The sequence below is a fragment of the Cariama cristata genome, unplaced genomic scaffold (assembly GCF_000690535.1).
Source record: "Cariama cristata isolate BGI_N322 unplaced genomic scaffold, ASM69053v1 scaffold12623, whole genome shotgun sequence".
Taxonomy (NCBI): Eukaryota; Metazoa; Chordata; class Aves; order Cariamiformes; family Cariamidae; genus Cariama; species Cariama cristata.
The window spans coordinates 1-13,636 of NW_009609022.1; the positions used below are offsets into that span (position 1 = coordinate 1).

At 35.9% G+C, this 13,636-nt stretch overlaps 1 protein-coding gene across 1 annotated transcript in view; it reads left to right on the forward strand.

The window, feature by feature from the left end:
- The first annotated feature begins 7,791 nt into the window (after nucleotides 1-7,791).
- DCN (decorin) overlaps nucleotides 7,792-13,636 on the forward strand; it is a 9,180-nt gene continuing 3,335 nt past the window's right edge. Inside the window, exons 1-3 of the mRNA XM_009697377.1 lie at nucleotides 7,792-8,005; nucleotides 8,194-8,307; nucleotides 9,514-9,607. Coding sequence (XP_009695679.1) covers nucleotides 7,909-8,005; nucleotides 8,194-8,307; nucleotides 9,514-9,607 — 305 coding nt within the window. The 5' untranslated portion in view covers nucleotides 7,792-7,908. The remainder of the gene's footprint in view (nucleotides 8,006-8,193; nucleotides 8,308-9,513; nucleotides 9,608-13,636) is intronic.

Consider the following 13,636-nt stretch of genomic DNA (forward strand, 5'->3'; position numbering starts at 1 on the left):
TCATATATATGTATATACATGTGTCAATATATATATGTCTATATATGTGTGTGTATATATAACCCATGCTTTTTAATCACATTCCCTGATAAACATGACATTACATTTGACAGTGTGATGTTCAAAAGTTTCTAGAGTTCTCAAACGTTAGCAAAAGTTCTTATACTCTACTAAAATAGGAAGATTTACATAAATTACCAATATTATTGTTCCAAAATGTAGGATTATCTGCAGTTAACCGCATGAAGTAATCACTAAAAGGAAAAATTCCTTAAATCCCAATTTTCATAGATCTTGACAAAAAATGAACAATATATTCAGTTTATTCCTTTTGCATATTCCTTTTAAATTCCTTCCTAATTCCTATAGACATCGCCAACCACAGCTGTAATAGTTTTAGAAGAGATTTTCGAGAACAAGTTGGGTTGAACCTAAAGTTCAACTTGTGCTAAAACCCAGATGAAGTAAGGAGAAAAGAAAGGATCTACCTGTAACTTGCCCATGGCTTCTTTTTCAGCACAAATGTAACTGCTTACTCTCCAAGTGCACAATACATGGAAATAGAAATGAAAGACAAATTAGTACCTACAAAAATATCCTTTGTATCAGGACATTTTCCTGAGTAGGTAAAAGAGCAGTTAATTTTGCAGGTGTGGAAATATGACAAGCAATTAGAAAAGGACGCAACTAAGGGAGTATTTATCTGCAAGTAATAGATGCCTGCCAGAAAACAACAATCACCCATTTTGGTGCACTTGATATTTTTATAGTTTCAAATTTATCCAGGAAAAAGTAGCTGAATTATTAATGTTGTACTATAAAAACTCAGTGAGACTTCACACTATTTAAAAATAAGACATATTTTTTTACCAGAGGACTTGGGAGAATAGAGAAAAAATTGAAGATGGTCTTTTTTTAGGACTGAGGACTGAGTTTTGCGGTTTCAGAAAACTGTCTGATATTATGTAAAAAACTTGCTTATGACTTAGACCTGTGGCAAAACAATCAGAGAGACACTATTGGAAAAGCCAGGAAAAAAATCTTCTATGAAACTGTCAGAATTTTCCAGGCAGACTGACACTTCTGGATAGAGTACAGTACTTTGACCCCATGGACACAATAAAGAATCCAAAATACTACATGAGTAAACCCTCATGCAGAGTGAAGGAGGAGTCTACAAAAACAGCACACGGAGTTGTATGCTGTGTGGCAAAGCCAAAGCAAACCAGCATAACACCTGGCACTTGGAAAAAGAGGTAAAAGAAACTACTGTGTATTAGATCACTATAAGAACGGCACAAACAACAGAATAGCGACTGCATGCTTTTCCGACAGGAATTTTTCAATGGCACAGTGTTAGTACAGCAAAAGAAGACGAATGCACTGCACTCTTGGCCTGAAATCAAATGGAACATTGCTTAATTTAAGCTGGCAGAGCTATGCAAAACCTTGGTTGTGCATACAACAGTGCTAAACCCAGTTGTATTTATACTGAAAGAAAAGACCTGCACAAAAGAGACAAAAGGTTCAAACTTGGGACTTAAGGTTGTGACCATATCCACAAGAAGGGATTATCAGTGCTAAATGTATGGGCAAATAAACTGAAACACTCTTTATAGTAATATCAAGTGGAAAAACAACATATTACATTAGAAAATTTTCATTCACTCTTTTTTTTTTTTTTTTTTTCCCTAATCAAAAGAAGGCTTGCTATGGAAGAGCCCAGATTAACTGAAGAAAAGTCTAAGAACATCTTGCAGAGATACAGAAAGGCTCCTAACAGATCAAAAAATATTGATGAAGGTGCACAGTCTTCTGATGGCTCACTACAGCTTCAGTTCCCTTTTCCCAGGCATAGTTAAAAGAGAAGTTAAGTAAACATAAAGCTCTGCAAGTTACAGACCGAATAATCAGTGACTACCAGCATACTGTAAAAAACCAAAGACAGGTATCTCTGTCCAGTTCCTACCTCTGAACTCAATTCCCACTATCATCAATGGCAGACATTCTTAACAGGACTGAGAAATATTTTTTTTAAATTTTTTTTTCTACTTGGTGCAGCTGTAGGTTTCTAACAAATACTCTGAGGAAAAAAAAAGTCTTTCTGAAATGCAGCACTCCCTTAGAGAGTTGTCATTTCCTAAGACTCTCCTTTGCATTGTGCTTAACACACAATGAGATTTTCCACTGAAACAAGCACACAACACACCACATGCATGCAAAACATTTTTCATGTGCGAAGCATAAAGATCTTTTTATGTGAGGAAAACAACAGAAGAAAATACTTTGAGGTCTTTAAAATTCCGGAGAGAGTCAGCCTACTGAGCTAATGAAAAAAGGAAATTTTACAGAATACAACAATAAAATAAACAAATAAATTGTGATAAAATGAATGACCAAAGTGCTTGCCTCAGTAGACAAGGATAGGATTGAAAGATTCTCTAGAACTCCAAAGCATTAGGATTATTTTTTGTTGGAGCAGGAAAATGTAGAGTCAGCTGCTCCCTGGTCATCTGTGCAAGTCACGTTACGCAAGACTTATCAAATGCCATGCAGCATTTGATCTGCAGCAGGCTCCTTGGCTTTGTGAGATTATTCAACAAGGTACTGTGGATGTGATCAAACTGCTTTCCACAGTTGTCTTTCATTTATACTGACAGGTGGTTGTTTCAATCCCTGGCCATCTCCTTCCCTCACAGTTCATTCATCTCTTCTTTATTGTTTCTATGTCATCCCTTTTTCCCTGCCTTTCTTAGCTATGTCCAATTGATCCTAGGTTTGGTAGAGTTACTGCTTAAATTCTTTGGTAAGGTTACTATCAAATCCTACAGAAGAATTTAAGTAACAACAAATAAAGAAAAATTGCACCATCATGGTTCTTTATACCTTTATGCTTTTCCTGCCTTAACTGTAGGTCATGGGCCCTTCAGGAGGCACAACATCTGGAATTCTGTTCAGAGACCTCCTTGGATTCAGGGGCTCTTGGTCCTTCAAGTTTACTGATGTTTATGTTTTTTTAAATGAATTTTAAAATTAATACTTATTTTGTAGAATTCTGTCTCCTGGTCTAACATAATTAGAGAAGAAAATCAAGTTCTGGTTTTTTTTTTTTTGTATTCTTTGTTGTTTGTTTTTTTCTTTTTCCCTAAGTGTGCATCTACTCCTAATAATTTGGCAGAAAAGCTTGACTATGTGTCCAGGTTATTAGTATCACTAAACAACTGAAAACATAAGGCAAACAAAAAGGACGAAATTTATCATTATTTTTATTTAGATGCCTGACTCCTGAGCTTACAGTTCTTAAAGCATTACTGTTCCTAGTAGAACTGTAATAAAAACCAGGTAATCATGTAATACATAACCCAGGAAATTAAAGAAATTCCATCGGTCAGCAGATTGACTTTTCAGTTTAAACCCCGAAGGACGCATGCATCATTAAAGATTTGACGTTAGGTAAGAGTACCATCCCCAGCTGGCAAAACAGATGTATCACCATGTATTATGGCTGATAACAATTTGCTGATCATTTTACAGGTCACTTCTGATTTTGACAAGGCTCTCCCTTCAAACGATTCTAAACTAAGAAGAACAGAAACAGGGATGAAAACCTCACAGAACAATCCTATGAGATTCTCACATAATGAAATTACACCCAGAAAATACAGTCCTCTGCTCCCTACCCCCAGACAGGGCAAAATTTGTGACTTTTGGTAACCCCAAGAAGAGCAACCCTATGCTGGTTCCTACATGATTGCCACACGCTCCCTCTGCAGTTTGTCAGGGTGTATTTTGACAAAAGCCTGCCAACAAGTGTTCCAAAATTTTCCTGAATTGTGAATCCTCCTTTTTGTTTTGGGAATAAATATTTGAGGTAGAAACCAAGCCAGAGGTAGCTAAATGGCCAGACTCCCACTGACTTCAACGGAGCCAGCATCTATTCCTGTCATACAGTGATTTTTTTTTTTTTTTTCCCTGACTACACTAATAGCAGAGGTGTTTCAGCAAAAAGTAAGCCATCTTTGGAGCAAAGCTTGGATTTTTTTCCTCTCTGAGCACCACTCAACCACTGGTCATGATATGGTGGTCCGAAGGTATTACCACAATGCAATATTATAACAGAGTCGATGTTTACCATGCAATGATTACTTGCTATATATGACAAGGGGAAAAGGTTTTATCTCAGGAAAATGAGGATGGAAGCTAATTTTTTCTTATTCCTAGGAAATTACTATGAACTGCCTGAGCTTGACTGAGTGATGTCTTTAATATCTGATGTATTTGTACATCTTTATTTTCTCTTTCTTTCTTGCCTCTTTTCTTACCTATGGCCAAATATCTTTACACTCATACCAGGTCATGCTGAAAGCTGTACATTCGTGTGCTCAGCCTTTTGTATTGTGAATTGGTGATATGCTTCAAACTGGGTTTTTTTGCTTGTTTTTTTTTTGGTTGTTTTTTTTTGTTGTTTTTGTTTTTTTTTTTTTCTTTTGTATGGCTTGCACATTTATTTTAAAAGGAATATCTTTTTTTTCTCCACTAAAAATGGAAGCATGGAAGAAGATAGATTTTTGAATAACAGTATCAGTTCCTGTGGCTCTGTTCTAGGCTGTCAGATTTCTGCCAAATCATTTCATGCTAGCAGCATCTCAAGTGTTATCTGTGGCCAAGGGCTCCAGCACTTTCAGATTGACCCTTATTTTTCCCTCTGAGTACTTCTTGCCCTGTACAAAATTTTTATATGTCCTTTAATAAGATGAATATAACGTCCCATCATGCCATCTGGGCTTTATTCAGGATAGCTCGTCCATGTGGCATGTTTTTGCCTCACATCCCTTTCTCAATAGCACTGCCTCCAGATGTTTTCCCTAGGTTTTTCTCCTCTAGTTCTTGTTTTCACTGACCTCTAAATTCCCCTGAGTTTTTAATTTTATTTTATTTTGTTTTGTTTTAACTTTTGCTACACGCAAACCATACGGGGCACATTCTGAGGAAAGTAAACAGCATTGCTCCAAGGCTAATAACTTAGTTTTTTAAGTCTTGCATATAATAGAGTTATTGTGAAGTGGGAAAGGAACCCAGGTGTATGGCTTGCCAGGTGCTATGCTGGTGTGTTATCCTCATCATTTGCTGTTGCTCTGGGAGACAGTAAAACTTCTCTTGCAAATTCTGACGTGTGGGTTTATTTTTTCTTCTTTACAGCTGCACAACAGCTTAGAAAAATAATGCAGGTTCAAAATACTGGGAGCAGGGACTTGCAGAGTGGGATGTAAGTGGGAAATGATATTCTGGTACAAAAAACGTTGAAAACTACAGGCTTGTGATACCTTCCCACCTTATACCACCATACACATGTTCTCACTGTGAAATCAGTATTTTTAAATACATCTTTGGTAGATAGCATCACTTCCAAGTGAGAGACTTTCTGAAGGTTTGACTAAAACAACAATTCGGTCTGTTTCCACAAGATAACATGATCATATTTAGGAGAAAGCATTGGGAAAGCAGAACAGATTAATCCTAGATACCTAGATAATTTCTGGTTTTGGTCAGGATTCTCAGTTTTCTTCTGAAGAGCCATAACAATCCTCTTAACATCAACTGCTCAGAGAATATTTACATTGCAGTGCCTAGCTGAATGTATATCTATCTATTTCCACGAAGAAATATTTCACATCGGATCATCAGCTGTGATAATCATAGCCCAAACATTTTTTATCTAAAGAGCAACAAAGTTAAAACAAATCAAGTAAAAAAGAAAAAAAGATAAGGCAGACTTTTAGCTGATATAAATGACCAAGCAGCACAAAGCAGGATGCAGGATAAAAATTTCAAGTGCTGATGAGTCTAAACTCATTGAATGTTGACTTAGAGATGTATGGAAAAGAAAGCCATGGTAAAACTAAGGAAAAAAAATGCAATTAGCAGTAGCACATTCAGTTATTCAGTTATTATGAAAAAACAATGAGACTCATCTGCATAATTCAAGCTGTATCCCTCATAATAACTGGATAGTTTCCCATGTCCTAATATTATGCAGGTAGTTTTATTATACTGTGGGCAGAATCTACATCTATCACAATTCTGACATTGATGACTTAGGAAACCACACCCCGTGTGTACCCCATGTGTTCTCATGGCAGTTCTTATAGCTCAGGTTCAACTAAAAGAGTTAGGGCCATGGCTTCTACTGACCTATATATTTATTTTAGGAGAGGCTTATTGTGAGGGAAATACTCTGCTGAACTGTGAGTGACCTTTTCTGCCTCCTCTTGCAAATGTGTTATTGCTAGCTAGCGTACAAAATTAAAACCAGATATGCTCAGCTTTACGTGTACTCAGTGAAACCACGTACAGAACACAGTGCTTACTTTGCTCAGGATGATCTGCAACAGCAGTCCCTTTTTCCAGGGAAAAAACACATCAAACACCATTTTAAACTATCTTCTCATCTCTCTTTCAGTTTTCATGATGGAGAGGTGCTGTCACAGATGCTGATACATCTTCTTGGCACTATTTTGATACTTAACTGATTACAGAAAGAGTTGAATGTTCAATTTTCCTCCAAGAAACAGACTAAAATGTAATTCTGAAAATATTAAAAGTGCAGTAAAATGTACTGAATGTTAACTATAGTATACACAATACAAAAATTTGTGGTTTAGCAGCAACTGTTGTCTCTGTTTCTGAAAATAGCATGATGGAGTTAGTGAACAAAGATGGTCTATAGCTATTCTTTAATAATAAATATAAGTAGATATTATATCTATATTTATACAGCCCGTTCTACCTAATTCACTGCACAAACACGCAGCACTGTAAGTCGGATAAGTAGGTAGCAAACAGATGGAATGGTAAGATTCATTCTGGTATGTATCATGTCTGAAATCCTTTCCATTAGCTGCATTACTGTTCCAACAGTAATGGGACTTTCTTCTCCCTTTCTATGTCATGGTTGGTTAATCAATAAGAGAGTTAGCAGTAACGTAAAATTTCAGAGACATACAGAGACCACCTCTTACAGGTAACAGAGCTTTCATGGAAATCTTTCTCTCCTGACTGTAGAGAGAGCTAATTTTCTTAGAGTTACCCTGAGTCTAGATACCACAATTGTTGTGAGAATTAAGTAGAATGAATATGGTCCATGATCCCTAACTGCAGGACTTAAACTATGACAGTTCAAATTGCCTCCTTTCCATACCAAGTTATGCTTACCAAAAAAATAGCTTATATCTCTGCAAAAATGAGATTATTACCAGAGAAAAATCTAATAAGTGCAGTCTATAAGACTAACAGGAAAGAGGTGATGATATGTGTATTTTTATTCAGCTGGGCTGTACCTTCACTGTACTAAGTCATAGAATTTTCTCTTCAGGAAAAACTGGTTAGGATGGTTGTGTGATGATGGGTAAGGTATAAAAGTATCCTCAGAATAAACAAAATGAGACAAAAAAAGCAAATAAAACTAATAATGTTAGTTTTATGTGAATGTCTTGTTCTTCACAGCTTTCAAATGGAAGGGTTGTACTTATTCTCGGGTATAAATTATGGATGTTAACAGAAGCTGCATATACCTCAGCAATGAAATAACACTTGTATTTGTTATGTAGTCCTTGTTTATCTTTCACTGTTTCAGAAGTTCTTAATCTAGTTTCAGTACTGCATTGCGTTTTCTTCAGCTCACTAGGTTGGCCATCGAAAGACACTAGAAAAGAATAATAATTTTAAAATGTTTCATTCCTAAAATAATTTCTTTAGTGATCATCTGAGATCTCTTTCATTATTACTCCACAGGCATTGATCCTTGTTAATAACAAAATCAGCAAAATAAGCCCATTAGCTTTTGCTCCTCTGAAGAAACTGGAAAGACTTTACCTGTCCAAGAACAACCTGAAGGAGCTCCCAGAAAACATGCCGAAGTCTCTTCAGGAGATACGGGCTCATGAGAATGAGATCTCCAAGTTGAGGAAAGCTGTCTTTAACGGACTGAATCAAGTGATTGTCTTAGGTACGAGCATGAGAAATTATAACAAAATCGACTCAGTGTTTTTTCAAGATGTTGTTTTTAGTTCAATTGATGATTTTATGTAGAAAGCCAAGAAATGCTCCAATAAATTGTACCTCCACATTAGCTTTGACCTGAAGGATATAGGTATCTACACTGCAGCACAGCTCACGACCATGTTTTGTTGGCAGAACTAGGCACCAATCCAATCAAGAGTTCAGGCATTGAAAACGGAGCTTTTCAGGGGATGAAGAGGCTCTCCTACATCCGTATCGCGGACACCAACATTACTAGCATCCCAAAAGGTAAGAAATTCAATTCATATTTCAGAGATTTGCAGAGGTGTAATGTAGTCAGCTGGAGAAAAAATTATTATGGAAGCCTTTTGAGTCAGTCCTTAGAGTAGAGTATCCATTGCTTGACTACTTCATTTTTTGGTCAGTTGGCTGTTATTGGTTTGGAAAATTTTGGTTTTCTGTTATGAGAAACTCCACAAGAGTTGCACTGCCAGAAGTAAGCCGTTTTATGTTATTTTGCTTTTCTTGTCTCATAGTTGAAATATAAAGTGGAAGAATGTTTTCAATCTCCAACCCTGGTTGGTAAGCCTGATCAGCATTACACAGATGTAAACTCATGTAGAATTAACTGAAGTTCTACAAGCGTAAAATCAGCCCTCCACAAACCCACAGATTTGAAGCTGAAAATACTATTCCTATGCAAAACAGAAGTATTTGCTATTTTTAAAAATACTTCATTGCAAATTGCTACAGAATAAGGGCAACTTCCATATAATCTATTAAAACAAAACAAAACAAAACAAACCGGAATGGTTCCAATCCAGAGGAAATTATATTCAATTTATTCATACTTCAGCCAGCAGATTGTTTTGAAATAGCTGAAAACTTTTTGAAAGTTAATAGTAGTCATTATTTCTTTCTTCCCACATTTCCTGTTTTGGATGTTCCTTTGAGGGATCTCAGATAGTTGAAATATTTTTTTTTCCTGACAAACAGAATTTTCAAACTAGCATGCACCCTACCTAAAAGAACATTAAAATTATTTTGCCTCATCCTTATGATGTCATTTTTCTCATTTTTCAGCAGAAAATGGTACTAAATATCTAGGTGCCAAATGTTTGTAGGTTTATGTATGTGGATAGTCTGGCTAAAATAAAGGGTCTTTATCTTACACTATTATATATGTCCCATTTATATAATCATGAAGGCTAGAATTCATATCTGAGAAGAAATTCATTTGGCTATTTTTTCAGAATGAACTGTTCTATGATGACCTTAGGAGCTTGGTCTTATTTCATCTCAAATAAATTGTTACTAGCTGTTTTCAGTTTCCCTGATTGTGCAAGTGTCTTGTTTCATTCAGTGAATTGTTCTTGGCCATGTCTAGTAAAAATCTTTTGGTTACTGTAAAAGAGCCTTAGTATAACACAAGTCCATTAAAAAAAGATAATAACCCAGTTTTATCAAAAGTAATTTGATGGTGTTCTCTTCCAGGCCTTCCCCCATCCCTTACTGAACTTCACCTTGATGGTAACAAAATCAGCAAAATTGATGCTGAAGGTCTGTCTGGACTCACCAACTTGGCGAAGTAAGAATTCATTTTTATTTTTCACATAAAATATTAGTTGAAATTGTAACCACCACACACACAATTAGAAAACATCATTCGAGGCTTCATAAGCATTATCGTCATTGAAGCAGTACATAACTTAGCAGGAAAAGCTTCTAAGGACTTGTGTATTGACTTAAGAGAACAGAACACTTTTTTTTTTCCTAACAACACTTTCCAGCTGTTTCCAATCATGAGTGAAGTATGCCCAGGACAACGGTTTCTTTGGTTTAAAACAAAAAGAAAAAAAAAAAAAAAAGAAAGATAAAGAAAGCAATTAGATTTTTTAATTATGTCATGCTCCTTTCATTGTATTTCCATCCTTGGTTTATGCAGTTTTCTTGGGACACTGCATTGCTCAAGCAATTTGCTCTGGAAACTGAGGGAAAAAGCACATGGGAACCAAAACTGCTTGCAACAGTGTTTCCTTTGTTTCTCAAGAAAGTCAAGCCTGCAGTGAGTCCAGGAACATGATGAAAAAAAAATCACACAATATAAATGAAAAAGTGTCATTTTTCCAGAGTGGTTGTACCTTGCTAATCTGTGAATATATTGTTGAATACGTTTCTCTAACTGTAGGAAAATGTAAGGAGAATTCCCAAAGAACAGCTATAGATATACAGAATTATTTGTGAATTAATTCACATTAGATGACATGCTAAAATAGTAAAATGGTCCTTTACTACAAGATATTTTAACACTGTGATACTATAAAACTTTTGTATGCAAATTGAAGTGTCTAAAAATAGAAGTGTCTGAGACTGTTTATCAGATTACCGGATCTGATTCCTGGATTTTCATCTTAGTCATTCTGCTAGTCATAATGAAGGCAGAAAACAGAAATCACAGAAAGATTATTGAGCAACAGGAGTTAATTTTACCACTCTTTGTAGTAGCTTGAACAGCAGTTTAGTGCAATGAAGTATAAAGTAACTTAACATGTATTTTGAATCAGGCAGTTCCAAGTGATAAAGCTTAGAACAGTTTTCTAGAGCTTGTAAAATAAGACACTTCAACTCATGTTTGTTTTCACATTTGATCTCAGGTTCATCCCTGCTCAAAAAAAAATCTGCTCCTGGGTTTATTGAAAAAATAAAAATACCATAATTATGGGTCTGGGGACTATGAAGCAGTTATTGTTTATGACAGAGGCTTAGTATAAAATGTAGCATCCTCCAGAGAAATGATAAAGAAAACTTCCAAAACCGAAACAAATTCATAACTACTCAGGTAGAGAGTAATTTACTTTACTGGAGGAAGGAGGTGTGAGGTAGACCAGCTGTCCTGCAGATGATAGATTTTTTTCTGCTTTTTCACATTCACACTTGGAAAACACTACAGGCAACATCACATGGACAATATTGTTGGAAGTCCTTCTTAAGACATAAAATTTTATGCAGCAAGTGCTGACGGACTACTGCTGGGCTGGTTCTGTTGTGGCCGTACTGTATGGAGAAACAAGATATGCTGTTGATTATGGTGTGGAAATGTGGAGCTGCTCAGAGCAGGCACCAAGTTTTAAACTGCTCTCTGGCCTGTGCTTAAGCAGGCAACATAGTCAGAAATCTTCTTTTGCAAAGTTGAAAAGAAGGCAGAATACAGATTGGCAAAAAAGGAGTGCATTGGACATAACAGAGCAAACAGATAAAGAAAGGAGGGAGCTATAGGAGAGCTCCAGGACAGCATATGGGGTAAATCTGAGGGGCAGCATGCCCCTTGTGCCACAGAAACACGTTATGAAAAAATGGCTTTTATTTACACATCCAAGTCTTCATGAATATTAATACGGGGTCAGACCGCTTTCCTCCTGGATCATGTCAACTCATGCTCGACAGCCTCATAGCTGCCCTAAAGCACAGTTAGACTTTGAGAAACAGGCCATTTTTCTGACTCTATTAAGGTGTTTTGAACTGTAAGCAGTTCCATGCAAGAGCTCAATGTAGATCTACTGCTCATTCCCTTTTGAATCTTTGAGTTCTAGCAGACCGCCAATATTTGTCCTTTTTGTTTGTTTGTTTTACTCATAAAATTACCCTTAAGTCTTTTGAAAGTCTTTATATAGGGCGGCAATGGAAAAAAAAAAAAAAAATCTCATGTATGTAAATCGAATAAAGACTTTGCTAGTTACATGCAGGAATGAACTCCACAAGAGGACATACACATTACACAACTGACATCACTAATGTCTGTATCCTATTAAAGTTTACTGAAAAGATCTAACTCCATACAGTGGAAGTTGCATCAAGCCCAGAATAATGATGAGGTTGAGCAGCATGAAGTTTGTTAAAAAATGTGGAAATGGGCCAGCAGGGATGTTGGAGACAAAAGATGGTGAAAAAGTATTTGAGAATTTCTTAAATTTTTAGATATGCTTTTGATGATGCTCTTCAATGATTTAGAACACTGTGACTAGATCAGCTAAAACACTGGAAAAATGTTACCTATTCACTAATATAAAAGGAAGTAATATGTCAATATATCAAGCAAGAATGATTTTTCAAATTCTTCCTTTTTTCTTCCCATGGGAAAGAGAGATGAAGACCATATTCTTTCCTAACACTCTTAATCACCCCGTATTTTACCCACTAATACTGACTTATTTCATTTGTAAACATAGCCTCAAGTGACTGGGAGTTTGTTTCTAACACATTTAGATGAGATGTAATTACATATAATTTCACTGCTTATGGGAGTTAGATCCATTTTTCTACAGACTCCTCCAATTTTATTCTTTCCCAAAAAAATTTCCTGCAGAGTTGGATCTTGTCCATCCTTATAGTGTGTAAAGGGGTTACTTCTGCTTCAACAGACCAATATGAAAGTCAGACCTGCTTTTTTTCATGCTCGTCTCCCTAGCTGTGACACATCTGCTTGTAGACCTGCATATGTAGCAAGCATCCGTTTAGATACATGTCAACCAAGAACTTATAGCCTTCTGCCAAAATGTGGGGTTTTTTTTCCAGATTCTCTTAAAGACATTCACCATAAGCACTCATCACTGAAGTCTTTTGTAGACATTCTGTAGATCTTCAGACCAAATTGCTCTGCAGAATCAAATCCCCCAAGCTTTCCTAAATCTTGATGTATACTTCTTAAAAGGAATTTTGTTCTAATAAATTTTAAATGAAAATTCTTCCTGATCAAATTCTAGCAAAGATATGGGATACTGTGAAGTGATTTCTGAGTGAAATAAATCCTTGTTGATGTCACTGGGAGATCTTATTAAGCTCTCTTTTGTCATTTAATAGTTTGACACCATTGCAATGTTTAAATGAATATGATGTGACTATTTGTATTATATGTAATACTAGTTAACAAGGTTTTACTTTGACCATTTATTTTTAAAAGGAAAATTATAAAATGCACTTCCATTTCTGGACAGTATTGTTTCTGGAAGCATCTCTGTCATAAAGATAAAACAAGAAGTAGTTCTGTGATTTTATATTAGGTCCAGATCCTGATTTTTGAAGCTGGCACAAGCCACAAAGAATTACAAGTAGTAGATTATTGTGAATAAGACTTTCTTTAAAAGTAGTCATCCATAGCAAATTATTTTATCACAAGGATTCTGACTACATATATTAAATTCTTGAATTGATTCAGTTACTAATAAATCTCAGAGCATTTTTTCCCCTCAAAAATAAAAAAGGTTGCTTAAAGTAAAAAGATAAAGCAAACTAGATGAAGTCGGTTTAGCCTTTATAGAAATAATTTTCTCAAAAGACAACACTCCTGATGATGACAACTCCTGTGGAATTGCCACTGGATTCCTTACTGCAGCATAAAGCTCTGAGAGCCTGTTGACAAAATTTTGTAGTTTGATAATTGCAAACCAAAATAGCATTAACACAGAAGTACACACATAGGATCAGATTTTCCAAACTGGACATAAATTGCACTAGTAAACCCAGAATGTGGAAGCATAAAGCAGGAAGGATGATTTTGTGATGAAACATCTGGACTGGGACCTAGGAGAAACGTGTAGGTCCCACTTCTGTGTCCTGCTGA